Source organism: Scleropages formosus, chromosome 3, assembly GCF_900964775.1.
Source record: "Scleropages formosus chromosome 3, fSclFor1.1, whole genome shotgun sequence".
NCBI classification, from domain to species: domain Eukaryota; kingdom Metazoa; phylum Chordata; class Actinopteri; order Osteoglossiformes; family Osteoglossidae; genus Scleropages; species Scleropages formosus.
In genome coordinates this window covers 34,579,162-34,592,850 of record NC_041808.1, presented here as the reverse complement: position 1 = coordinate 34,592,850, position 13,689 = coordinate 34,579,162, and the positions used below count along the sequence as shown (strand labels likewise).

The window sequence follows — 13,689 nt, the reverse complement described above, 5'->3', positions numbered from 1 at the left end:
AGTCTTCTGTACTCTTTTCCCTTTACTATGGGGGAATCAAGGAATTGAGGATCTTATCTTTTCAAATTTAAGAAATAGTCTGTCCAAATGCAGTGTTTGCATTACTCCAGAAGAATGCTATATAAAGCTCCTAGAGACAACAAAAATCATTCAGCGATTGTCATAGTATTACAAGTACAAGGAGGTGCAGCACTGCTTGCTTCTGAGGAAACTCATGCCAAAGGATAGAGCTTATTGGTTAGGGGTACAGCAGAAGCACAGGATGAGCAGAATGGATGCAAGGAGATACAAGGAAGCAGGAGCAGCACCTCTCCTCAGCACATTCCATAGCTGTGTGTAGTTCCAGGATGCGTGGTGAAGAATGCGCCTCTGGCAATTCAAACATAGATGTCAAAGAGGACTGTATGCAACCCTCACTCACCACACCCCCTCCAGCTATATTTATTTTGGGGGCTTCCAGCTGGTCATCATGCACTGTTATCACTACTGTTCTAATGCCCCCATACTTGGCTGTGTTGTTGAGCAGTGGGTGTGGCTGTGTCACGCAAGGGTAAAGCCCATGCTCTGGAATGTAGGGCACCCTCAGGGCCCCAACGCAGTCATGCTTCCCTGATATCCTGCATAGTGGTGGTGGCAGAGTAATCACAGTGACAGATAAACAGTCCAGCATAAAGCACAAGGGGTTTGCTAGCAGGAATATGTAACACACCTCCTGGCTATAGAGTGGCATTCTGGTTGAGCCTCAGGAATACAGAGAGGTTATGCTATGTAAAACCCACCAGGCTACGTAGCTGCATACTGGATAAACCTCAGGGTTGCAGACATTTCAGCCATTATTCCTGAAAATTTTTGGGTCAGCTCGATTGCTGACTAATAGCTTCCCCTTACTGTTAATTAGCCCATCCCATTTCAGCACCCTGTTATCGAACGTTAGTGTGTCTCTTTGTGTGTGACTGTATGGAATTTCTTTGTACAGGGATAAATGCATTTGATGGAATTCTAGAATATTCCCATGTGGCCATGTGGTTCCAGGGGGAAATGGCAGACGCTCATAATCATGTTCCCATTTAATTAATCACTTTCTGTGTCCCCGCCAAATGCATGTCCAGACTAGACAGAGAAGTTGTGCTGTCAAGCTGTATTTGTCAATGTGGGGGCTGGCCACTGGCTAGACAGAGACCACCATGACCCTGCCAACAACCTGCCAATCAAACTCTGTAATCCTTAAAGGTTGGCAAAAGATCCTTACCCCTTCCCCTTTCATTACTAAACAAGAAGTGATGTGAACAGAGTGACATTTAGGCATACATCATAAAGATCTTAGCTTTACAGAAGTGTTTCCACTCACCAAAAATTAGAACACAATGGTGTTTTGGGATACCATCTGTGAATGTGTGGTAATATTAAAGCACATACTGTCTTAGCATTGCCTCTGTTGATTTTTCAGTGCACCTCAAGGTTGTTACTTTCAGGCTGTAGTGCTTGTTTTGTGAAAAGGGGCTAGATCATTGATATGGAAATGCAGCTGGGGAGCACCATTGTGCTCAAGGACAATACTGCTGCATGCAAATCTGTCGTCTTAGCAGCGTTTGCAGTTCATTCTGAAGTGGCTTGAGCACAGCGTGTTGCTTCACAGATCTTTAAACAGATCAGCTGACTGACTCCGGCAACACGGGCCTCACACATTTCTAGGATTGCTGTAAGATCTCAGGTCACTAAGCATTTGCTTAGGTTACATGGGTCCCTGCCTATAAGATCACCATAGACATAGAGGAGAGTTATGCGCAATAAAAATCCAACAATCTTTCTTTTTTGTTTCCCTTTATTGGTCCTTTTTTTGGTTTTATTCACTTCCTTTCCCTACTGTGATTGACAGGTCTCTCGGGGTAGGGGTTGGTCTGCAGTCTGAGGATACGGCTGGAGGCAAGGAAGTTCAGAAGAAGAAAAAGAAGAAGCCATCTAATCAGAGCTTTGACTGGCTCAGCTCAGCACAGGTCAGTATCTCACTGCTGTTCAGTTGTGGCTTAAGAGGCTCATTTACATTACATTTACATTTATTTAGCAGACGCTTTTCTCCAAAGCGACTTCCAGTGAACTCTATGTAGTGTTATCAGCCCACATACCTTATTCACCAAGGTGACTTACACTTAATGTGGTAAAGTGCATTTCCTCTGTCGAAACTCACTAATGGATGTAAGTTGAAGTAGTTCCTATGCCTGACTATCACCCCTATGTCACTCAGATGAAGGCGCAGTGCTACAAGTCCAGCAGTCGACCAGCTGTGCTCAGCTCCAAGCTGGCCTGCAAGGTGTCCCGGCTGAAGCAGAAGGTCAAAACCACAAGGGCATCCTCAGCAGGGTTGCTCTTTGGTCGTAGGCATGGCCTGGTGTCCACCCAAGGACAGGGCCCCGCAAGGCGCAGCAATGACTCCGATGATCACAGTGACACAGGTGAGACTCAGTGCCTTCGGTACAGAGATTTTCATTCTGTGAAGCCAAAGAACTGCAGAGTGGATGTGTGATAAATACAAAAAGAAGTTCTTAGTTTTTCCTGTTGCTGAGTAATATTGTAATGTTTTGTAGAATCTGAGAGATTGGGAATGAAGAGAGCTGGCATGAAATTAAAATGAGTTATTTTTTAAAAAAAACTGGACACCCTTGAACCAAGTGCAATGCTGCTACGACTTCATTTGTACTCTTGCTTCTAAAACATAAAGATTTCCATGAAAATTTTATCACTCCAATTTGCATAGTGAATTGAGGTAATATTTTAATTAAGTCTGACTGCAGTAATGTAGTGAGGTAGCCACTCACGCAAACATGTCTGTATGTATGACTGGGTGTGGCCAGGGAGTGACTGAGGAAGTCATGAATAAATTTCCCACCATTCGCAATATACCGTACATAGATGCCCATAGCAGCATTTATTTCACAACATTCAGCTTACGGAATTGTCTCACTCCATCAGTTTCTCACCACTCATGAAGTACAGCAGCCGTGGATGCCTCGTCTCCACCATCGGCATGTTAATGGTCCTGAAAGTAATCGGCCATCACACTTTGGAGGCAAGCGTGAGCACACTGACAGGTGTCTTGAAAATGACAGGCCTGTCAGCAGAGCATTGACACCTGGCACTGTCACCTCTTACCATCAGATTTGTGCTAGCACCTGCAGACAACTTCCAGTGAAGTAGTAGGGCAGGCGGGTTGGAGGGATCAGTGGAGCAGAGCTAAGACAGAAACAGAAGTGTGTAATCCTGTCTTTAAATCATTTCTTGTTTTCTTCAATTTTGTCATTAAATTTTTTTCACCTACACAGAGGAAGATGAAGAAGAGGGCAGTTGTGACAGTGAAGGACAGGATGACATCAGAGTTTCATCTTCTAGAGACTCTTCATCAAGTTCTGTGGTACCTGGGCCCTCACCCTCATCCGTTGTAAAGTTAGAGGCTAATCAGAAAGCCAGGAACAAAAAGGAAAGGCAAGGGCTTTACGGTAAGAATTACCTGTTATTCAACAGTATACCTTTAATTCGACACCTGCAGTTTTCAGTTCTCACTTTCATGAAAAAATCCTAACTGACTTCCTCAGGATCCCCAAGCCTGTTTAGCACTGAAGGGCAAGTCAAGGTAAAGAAGAAGGCCCCCTGCAGGTCAACAGCTGTCACAGCTATCAAGAAGCGCCTGGAGGACAGGGAGCAGGAGGGTGCAAAGATAACTCGAACTTCCAAGCCATGTGCAGAACGGTCACTGTTGGAGAAGCCACAGGGTGGGGCAGCCTCCGTAAGCATCGCTGAGCGGCTAAAGAGGGCCAGTTGCAAAAACTCAGCGCGGCACGGAGCAGTGGGGAAGGTGAATATGGTGTTTTGAGAAATCCAGCACTAGCTGCTGAAATTTTAATTGCCCTGTTGAGGCTTCCTCAGGGTGTCCACCCTTGTATCAGGTACCTGGGAATCCATTTTTGTAATTGAGATTTGCCAGATGTAGTGTACAATAAATTAGGGAACATATGCAGTACTCCGCCCAGATGGTACATCCACATTAATGCCCAAGTTGCATAGCACACAAAAAAGTTGCCCCAAAACATGAAGTGCTTTCTTTCTGTATCACGAAATCAAGTTCCTGCTCCAACCTCCCTTTCCCCTTCTAGCCAAAGGGTCATGCCGTGAGCCGACTGCTGGAAAGTTTTGCTACCAATGAAGGCTTCCAGATAGATGAGGACAGCAGCTTCTCAGAGGGGGATGAGGACAGTGGCCCCTCAGGGTGCTCGAGTCAAACACACAGAAGCCCTCCAGGTGAAGAGAGGCAGTTTTACTTTGCCTGTTCCTGTTACATATGCTAAGGGGCGCAGGGGCGTGGGGGCGCGGACCAGGTCCTGCTCTCTGGTGGGTCTGGGGTTCGAGTCCCACTTGGGGTGCCTTGTGACGGACTGGCGTCCCGTCCTGGCTGTGTCCCCTCCCCCTCCAGCCTTATACCCTGAGCTGCTGGGTTAGGCTCCAGTTCCCCGTGACCCCGTATGGGAAAAGCGGTTCAGAAAGCGTGTGTGTGTGTGTGTTACACATGCTCGTGCACAAGGCCCATTGGACTGCATAGAACATTAAAAATGTACCGGTTGTGTGTGAAATGTACTGAAATTTTTCTGAAAAAATTAAAGATTTTGTAATAAATTGTAAAATCTGTTCTGTAAACTGTTTTATAATTTATAATTATTATAGGTTGTTTCTATTATTCAGTGTATGCTGATGTTTTGTACATTGTCAACAAATGATCTGATATATGTCTTTCTATTCTGTTCTAGTGGGGGGCGCAGTGGGTTGGACCACAGTCCTGCTCTCCGGTGGGTCTGGGGTTCAAGTCCCGCTTGGGGTGCCTTGTGACGGACTGGCGTCCCGTCCTGGGTGTGTCCCCTCCCCCTCCGGCCTTCCGCCCTGTGTTACTGGGTTGGCTCTGTGACCCTGTATGGGACAAGCGGTTCTGAAAATGTGTGTGTGTGTGTGTTTGTGTGTATTCTGTTCTATTTCTATGAGATGTACGTCATTTTGGAGAACAGCATCTGCTAAATGTATAAATGTAAATGTATCTCTTACGCAGCCACCCCAAGCTGCATTTTGACCCGAAAGGTGCTCACCAATGGGCTCAAGGTGCTGGTCTCCAAAGAGGATGAGCTAATGTATGCTGCTCGGGTGTACACACTGGAGCTGCCTGACATGTGAGTGTACTCTTATACTCTGCCTACCATAACTGGTCATGTAGACTTGATTCCTCACTTCTCTTCACTGCTGCCCTGTGCTGGTCTGTTCTACCTCAGCTTTTCCCCCAGAGATCTGTGGGAAGTCAGTCACACAGAATAATTCTTTGCCACACCTTCTGTGTTTTTACAGATGCATGTGTAAAACACCATGCTGGTTTTAGTACAAGTGACTTTCCTCTTTTAGACTCGGTCTTTATTGCTCCCCCAATATCCAAACACATCCAGAGTCTAGAGTACAGTAGCAATGGGGGAATGCAGGCTGTAAGAAAAATGCACAGTGAGTAATAAATTTGTGTTCTCTGTGTTTTCCCAGCTATAAAATTGTTATTGATGGGGAGAGAGGAAACAGGCAGAGGATCTACACTTTGGATCAGCTGGTGGACGAAGCAGTGAGTTCCTCCCATCGCCTTTCTTCGTCTTTCTGAACTGCGACTGTTCTGCTTGTAGCCACATGATTTCTCTGGGCTTTGCTTCAGGTTGTGGTCATTAGGACTTGTTCATGTTGCTTTTTTACTTGAGGTCAAGTGGGCCTTTTTTACAGAAAATAATTCTTGCTCAGATGACTAGTTTGTCTAAGCCAGCAAGGAATCAGATCTAATTACACAGAGTTTGAACCCTCACGATGCACGTGTGGCCTAAACTGACTTAGGAGCAATATCCAAGGCTCGTATGTAAGCATTTCTTGTAATTTGTGGCTATTGCACCATGTAACAACCTGTCATTGTACACATTGTATACTATGATGATTGAGATAACATTGACAGAGAATGATAAGCAGCCAACACATTAGGCCATACTTTCAGGAGTAAACATTGGGGAAGAACCCATTGGTTGGGGAAAGACTGACAATAGTACGCAGAGGCCAGGCTACTGGAGTAGTGCTCAGGCCATTTTGCATTGGTGGCTACACAGATAAACAACTGTTCACAGAGGAGATGAAAGGGGAGACATATGAGTGATAGACACATGGAGCCCACACTGAACAACTTTGTGCAAGACTGATTGGACTGGACTAAAGTGGCCATGAAAAGCTGAAATGTTTTATCAGTGTAGTCAGTTTGTTCATTTGGCTTTTGGGATCTACTGGGAGCCAAGATGTGATTACACAGAGGATGACAGGAGACAAACAGGAAAGCAAGCAGGTAAAAGAGAGAAAGAAGCATAACAGACCCCCTGATTCTGGGATAAACAGGTTTCAAGGTTTCATTTCCACTTGTTTGCTTTTTTAGTTCTCACATGGATGCCGTCACATATGCACACACACTCACGTGCAGAGCAAAAACTTGATTGGAAAATGTTTTTCTTTTCTTTTAACACAGTTATAGTGTTCATTGAATAAATGAGCTATTTTAAAATAATGGTTTCAAAGTTCTTCTTTTGTCCCAGGTGGCTCTCTAGTAAAATGCAGTTTGAGAGCACATATTTCCATAGTTTTGGCCCCATTTACCTGCATGTTTAGTCCTGTTTTCCTTCCTTCAAGACACTCCTTTGTAGAAACCCGATCCCCAGTAGCCATAAGCACACACACACACATTGTTTGGAACAGCTTGTCTCAGGCGGGGTCGCAGCGAGCCGGAGCCTAACCCAGTAACACAGGGCGCAAGGCTGGAGGGGAAGGGACACACCCAGGACGGGACACCAGTCCATCGCAAGGCACCCAAAGCAGGACTCAAACCCCAGACCCACCAGAGAGAAGGCCCTGGCTAAACTCGTTGTGCCACCGCAACCCCCTTAGCCATAAGTAAATTGTGCGAAATGGTGCAGTTTTACAATCTGAAGCCATTCTGGCCTATAGGAGTTGAAGGAGAAGGGATTTGGAAGTCAGCCCATCATGCTATGGGTTGCTTCATTAGTTTCCTATCCTTCACGTCTGAGTGGAACTGATGTGATAGACTGTATGCTAGAGATATGGGTGAATATATAGCACTTTTTTGTGGACATTTGTGTGTATGTGGTGTTATTTGTGTACAGCCTCAGTGTCAATGCATGTGAAGAGAACATGTCCTGGATTTTCACCTTAATAGCACGTATATATCAGTAAATTTGCTTTTCATCTTCTTGAAGTAAATTTGACCACACAGCACATTGATCCCACAATTTCAGCTTTTTTTATTGCCTCATAGCTCTCTTAGTGACTGGAGATACGTTTCTCTGTGTACATCAATCAGGTTCTAGATGTGTGTCCCGAGACAGAGGAGTTGCTTACAGCAGGAACGCGGGTTTGTGCATACTGGAGTGAGCGATCGCGCTGTTTGTACCCAGGATATGTACGCCGAGGTGAGTTCACAGGTTCATTTTCAGATGTGTGATTGTGAGTTTCTTTTTTGTGGAAAAGCTCAGTAAAAGTAACATCTACTTGCATCCCTTGTTTTCATGACACACACTTTTTCAAATAATATTGCCATGTCCTATAGGGAGCCCAGGTGAAGAAGGGAAGGCGGGCAGTGTCATGGTAGAGTTTGACGACGGTGATCGGGGATGGATCTCTTTGGCCCACATTCGCCTCCTGCCGCCAGATTACCAGATTCGTTGTAAGTTCTGCACCAACACTGTCCCACCTTACAACACAGGTTGTAGCTCTGTAGCACATTCCGTCTATTTGTTCCAGTCTTTATTTGTGGGCAAGATACAATTAATGCAATAAATAGAATTCAGCACCTTGCTTTAGTCTTGTAAGTACTATGAAGTAAAATATGGAACTCGTCTGTTAATTAATGCAATAAATAGAATTCAGCACCTTGCTTTAATGTTGTAGGTACTATGAAGTAGAATATGGAACCCATTGTCTGTTACCGTTTTGTGATGCTTTATGTTCTTAGCTCAAAAGTAGAGCAGCTTTTCCCAATGAAGAGTTTTTCTTAAACTTACATAACAGCAATAGATGAATACTTATGGATGAGAGATTAATCCTCTCCAATCTGATCCCATTAGCTCCATCAAGTTTTGAGCCTTCCGCTACAGCTGGCTCCAGTGCACAGAGAGGAATAAAGACCTCCAATTTAGAAAAAACCATGCAGACTGAAGTGTCATCCAAGAGGCCAAGCAAGACTGAGATCTCAAAAGACACCAAGACCATTACTGTCGTCAAGGCCAAGCCAGGTAAAACAAATGTTTTTCACTGGAAACCTCAATTCCAGGGATACATCTTATGCAGTATAGAAAAATGGGAAGAATATAATCAATAAACCATACTCAGGGGCCAGTACAAATTATGAGGAGGGATGCATCTGTTGGATTTTATTAAGCTGGTGTCTCATAAAATGTGGAATGTTTTTACTTTGTTTTTGCAGGCAGACCAAAGGGGTCAGGTATAAAGACTCGTTTGGCAAGCAGCATGTCTAGGAATACCAGCTCCTTCCTGAGCTGGCCGAATGTGGCAGTCCCAAAAAAGAAGGCCCCACATAATCCCTTTCAAGTCAACGGGATTCCCAGGAAGCCTCTTAAGAGGAAAAAGGCCGAAACATTTCCTCTTTCAACTGACCCTGCAACAGCTGCTACCAAAGGCATTTTCAAGAGCTCCTTTGCTGTAGATTCCTTCAGCAGCATTGCTAATGGTTACTCATCTTTTGGTAGTCAATCTGCTGTAATACCCATAAACCCCAGGAGTTCACTCTATAGCCGCAACAAAAAACTAGGAGAAGGCACAGGCTTGCAGGGCAGGAAGGCTGAATTTCTTGTGAAACTTGACCACGAGGGCGTAACCTCTCCCAAGACCAAGAGTAGTAAAGCCCTGCTGTTGCATGGATCTCCAGGACAAGGAAGTCAATTGGACAAAGGTTTTGGGACCAAAGGTTTAGGTTGTCTGACCCATCCAACAGGTTATTCTCACCCTGTTCTCCTTGTTAAGGACAACAAGAAGGGAAATGGAGACCGGGCAGAGCTCTTACTCAAGGGGGCATCCAGCCTGAAGAAGCCAACACCGCCTATGGCACTGGCTGAGTATGCTGATTTTGGCATGAACTGCCATAGCGACTGCCCTAGCTCTTATTCTGACATGGATGAGGAAGATGAGGATGAGAGGGAAAGTGCATTAGTCACAGCCTCCGGGGGTCTCCGGACAGCAGGGAGTTTCCTCTCCCGCCTCTCTGTCTCGTCCTCTTCCTCTGGATCTTCCAGCTCCTCCAGCTCTGGCTCCCTTTCCAGCTCCAGTCTCTGTTCCTCGGACAACGACTCATCTTACAGCTCTGAGGATGAGGAGAGTTCTACACTGCTGCTGCAAAGCTGCCTATCCTCCCAGCACTCCCTCCTACAGACCACTGAGTCAGCTTCTGGGCCACTGCAGGGGTCCTTCGTGGCCAAAGCCATGGCAGTTGCAGGCACCAAGAGTGGGAGCCACAGCAGTACTAACAGTAAACCTCTTAAGAGGAAGGAGTACCCTAACTCCGTGCCTAAGGATTCCAAGGATGTGGCTAAGAGGCCAAAACTGCAGGTCATCAACAACCAGCCTAAGATCTCATCCTTCCTGTCTGCACAGCAGCTTTGGAAATGGTCTGGAAACCCCACACAGGTGTGCAACCTGGATATACATTGTTATTCTTATTCATTCTTGCAAGAATTGGAAGTCTGTACTGAGAAGTCTAGGGAGTACAGTATACCACATGATCATAGCATTTAGAATGAATTTGGGCTTCCCTGGTATCTTTTAGGAGAATTTTCAGTTAAAGGCAAATGTAATTTCTGCTGCAAAATTTGTATAATGACCTATCAACTCACACAAGAAATGCCCTTCCAAAACAGACATTTCAATTCAAAATACATGTCTTAGTGATGCACATCACAAGGTGAGTAGCCCCGTCATAGGGCGTGGCTTCTCCTTTGCATGCATTGCATGTGTCAGACTCTTTATCATCTTTAATAATAATAATGAGCCCTAAAGTGTTAAATACTGAAAGACTATAAAATATGCTAAGAATACAAAAGAATACAATACAATATACTAAGAATACAAAAGAAGACCTCACAATAACATTTGTTACTTTGCTTTGGAAACACTTAAAGTGATAAAATGCATAGAATTCTCTCAGATCGCTGTTGGTATGAATAACTTTGTGTAATTTGATTTACTATTCTTTTTATCAGAAAATGTAATTTATTAATAGTTCAGTAGAGAGTTGTTATGAGTGTTATGACAGTATTACAGTAATTACAAGAACTACGTTATTAGGTACCATTTTAATAATCTTTTATATGGTCAAAATCACAGTCCAGGAGCCATGAGGCACAGAGATGCATAAGAACAACCAAATAAAACAATAAAAAGAGAAAATAACAGAAAGACAAATTATGAGAGGGGAAAGATGGAAAGGGGACGGAAAATAGGAGCAGAAGAATGTGTTATATAAGCAATTTAGACTGGTGCATCTTAGGCATTGAATTAAAGGTGTCCAATGCAGTTCTGATATTCTGAACTTGGTATGAAATTTAATTTTCCTCACATTTAAAAAACAAGATAGGATTTTGGCATGTTTGATGAAAATATGGGTGAAACTCTTGTGGGATAGGAAGACAGTACCTATTTTACCCAATACAATTAAGCAGAATGAAAAATTTTTATGAGAATTCCTCTTTACAAGTAGGTCTTCAGGAATGAATTACATGCATTATGCAAAGGAAGCTTTAGATTTTGAATTTCAGTTGTTTTGTATTGGAGTAGTCTAATGATAATTGCAACTTTGGTTTATGCTTGGCAGAGACGAGGAATGAAGGGCAAAGCACGCAAGCTATTCTACAAGGCCATTGTACGTGGCAAGGACATGGTACGAGTAGGTGACTGCGCTGTTTTTCTGTCTGCTGGCCGGCCACACCTACCTTATGTTGGTCGCATTGAGAGCTTTTGGGAATCCTGGGCCGGCAGTATGGTGGTGAAGGTGAAATGGTTCTACCACCCAGAGGAAACCAAGCTGGGGAAGCGGCATGGAGATGGCAAGGTAGGGTTCGACTCCCAGGCATAGATTGAGTATCTTTCTTTCTGAGTTTTGTTTTTGCTCATTCATTGTATCCCTCCCATATTTCCCAGCATGCCCTGTACCAGTCATCTCACGAGGATGAGAATGACGTCCAGACAATCTCCCACAAGTGCCAGGTGGTAAGCCGGGAGGAGTACGAGAGACTGATCCGTGGCAGGAAGCCAGCTGGTGCTAACCACGACCTCTACTACCTGGCAGGGACCTATGACCCCACCAGTGGTCAGTTAGTCACCGCAGAGGGGTTACCAATCCTATGTTAGCATTTGTATCATCTTTCAAACACTTTTGAAGAAACCCTGCTTCCTTAAGGATGGTGCTGGAGGAATGCAGAGTGTTTCTTTGGTTTTATTAAAAGAAGGAATGAGCTTGTGGCCACTTGTCACTGAGGGAAGGTGCAAGTAGCATCCAGTTATCACCTTGAATGCTTGAAGGACAACAAAATATAGAAACCTGGGATGTCCAGGACAGATAGCACCACAAGGTCTAGGATCACAGAAGATAGAGAAGCATAGAGTCCTAGTCAAGTTCTCTAAGACTCTCCCTAGAACAGCCAAATCCACACAAGTAATTCTGCAATCTAAAATAATTAAAAAAGAAAAAAAAAGAATTTGTGTGAAATTTAACTGCTGTTGACCAAAACCCCTCTGAGGGTATGACCACAAAAAGAGGCAGGTGAACTAACATTGATTTCTGCAAAAATACAGTATCTATTCACAGCATATTGAACAGATGGTAGCACATCTCTTAGAAAAGCACTGTCTGTGTACCCCGTCATTTATCTATACATGTGGACATAGATGAGAACATTCTTGTGGCTTGGTCTGTTACAATATATGACCTCATTTGAGGAAAGAACTGTGGTGTTTGGAATATTAGTATTCCAGACCTCACTATTACTATTCCAGGGAATTTTTTTTTTAAGTGCAGTCACATCTGTGTGTGTGCGTATACGTGGTACAAAATTAAACCATATGTATACATTTATAAGCACACACACATAGACATGCTGTAGAGATAAAGGAATTATGTTCCTTTTAAGCCATACAGTCCAGTACCTCTTGCCTGAATTCAGGTGTTTATTGTACAGGTTTATTCTTTTCTTCATGTCTATATGTATATAAAAATGTTTACCTATATGTCTGTGTATGCTGTACATATATACTGAAAGGACAATATTTTACAATGATTTAGTTGTGTCCTTTTAAAAGGTTGGTGAATACAGATTTAGATTTTTGTGGAAAGCTAAACTGAAACAATTGGAACACACATAAAAAAGGAATAAGTTTAGGATGCATGTACTAACATGTTTTTTAATATAGATTGTATTTTCTTATTCTTTTGAAATTTTCCCCACTAAATTTTTTCCCCGCTATTTTATGGCTTAAATGATGGTTGCCATTTCAGCCAAAAGAAAATTAGAAGAAATTAGAAGAAAACTACAAAAAAGTGAAAGATATTCAATCAAATGCCCCTGTCCTGTGATAATATGGGAAAGGGCTGACCTCATGACAGAGGGCAAAGGACTGTGCCTTGGTCAACAGCTTGGCAGGTTTGGGGCTTTAATTTCTGCATCTCAATGTGTTGTGCACTTGGCTCGCTTTTCCACAAGAAGGGTACAGTACCAGTCAAAAGTATGGGTGGTACCCGGTGTCACTGACTGTGGTCCATAGGCGCCCACATGAGCAGAACTGAGGCACTGGACAGCAGGCGTCACTCCCAAAGAGGCCTTATTGCTCAAGCAACAAGAGGAATGTGACCCCTTCAGTGAGAACACACCAACCAAAACTAAAATATGCACAAAAACTAAAAAACACAAAGGACAACAGAAAAACAGCCCATACATTGCAGACTAGGACCTAGTCTCAGGAGCCTTCCTACTCTCTCCCAGTACTCCCCAGCTTCTCAAGTCCACAAACCAGTTGCTTTTCAAAATCCTTGTTGACTGCTCCCTTACTTGGCAGCAGCTGCTCCTCATTATGCCCTCAAGGCAGCGCAGGATCAGCCAGTTGAGTGCTGTCCATCAGTTAAACCCTGCTCCTCCCAGTGAAGAACTGTCCACCAGCTTACACTGGACAGTACTCATATGAGTGAAACTGGGCAAAAAAAGAGGGCAAAACAACCCATGACTGTCTTACAGTTCTGGGGGGTGTGGTGGCGCAGTGGGTTGGACCACAGTCCTGCTCTCCGGTGGGTCTGGGGTTCAAGTCCTGCTTGGGGTGCCTTGCGACGGACTGGCGTCCCATCCTGGGTGTGTCCCCTCCCCCTCCGGCCTTACGCCCTGTGTTACCGGGTAGGCTCTGGTTCCCCCGTGACCCTGTATGGGACAAGCGGTTCTGAAAGTGTGTGTGTGTGTGTCTGTCTGTCTGTCTGTCTGTCTGTCTGTCTTACAATTCTGAGAACTGTTGCAGAAGAGTTGGCAACAAATGATGAGTGGTCTCCTGCTGAAACTTGTTAACTGAAAGCCTCATGGGAGAAAA

The 13,689-nt window shown here is 44.2% G+C and overlaps 1 protein-coding gene across 3 annotated transcripts in view; it reads left to right on the top strand.

Moving 5' to 3' along the window:
• The window catches only part of bahcc1a (BAH domain and coiled-coil containing 1a), a 61,947-nt gene extending 48,535 nt beyond the window's left edge, over positions 1-13,412 (top strand). For all 3 annotated transcript variants that reach the window (XM_018732750.2, XM_018732751.2, XM_018732752.2), the window contains 13 exons: positions 1,877-1,994; positions 2,243-2,450; positions 3,318-3,491; positions 3,588-3,847; positions 4,146-4,290; positions 5,087-5,204; positions 5,560-5,635; positions 7,415-7,523; positions 7,661-7,777; positions 8,178-8,345; positions 8,537-9,753; positions 10,937-11,173; positions 11,263-13,412. In XM_018732750.2, coding sequence (XP_018588266.1) covers positions 1,877-1,994; positions 2,243-2,450; positions 3,318-3,491; positions 3,588-3,847; positions 4,146-4,290; positions 5,087-5,204; positions 5,560-5,635; positions 7,415-7,523; positions 7,661-7,777; positions 8,178-8,345; positions 8,537-9,753; positions 10,937-11,173; positions 11,263-11,472 — 3,157 coding nt within the window. In that variant the 3' untranslated portion in view covers positions 11,473-13,412. The remainder of the gene's footprint in view (positions 1-1,876; positions 1,995-2,242; positions 2,451-3,317; positions 3,492-3,587; positions 3,848-4,145; positions 4,291-5,086; positions 5,205-5,559; positions 5,636-7,414; positions 7,524-7,660; positions 7,778-8,177; positions 8,346-8,536; positions 9,754-10,936; positions 11,174-11,262) is intronic.
• The last annotated feature ends 277 nt before the right edge of the window (positions 13,413-13,689 follow it).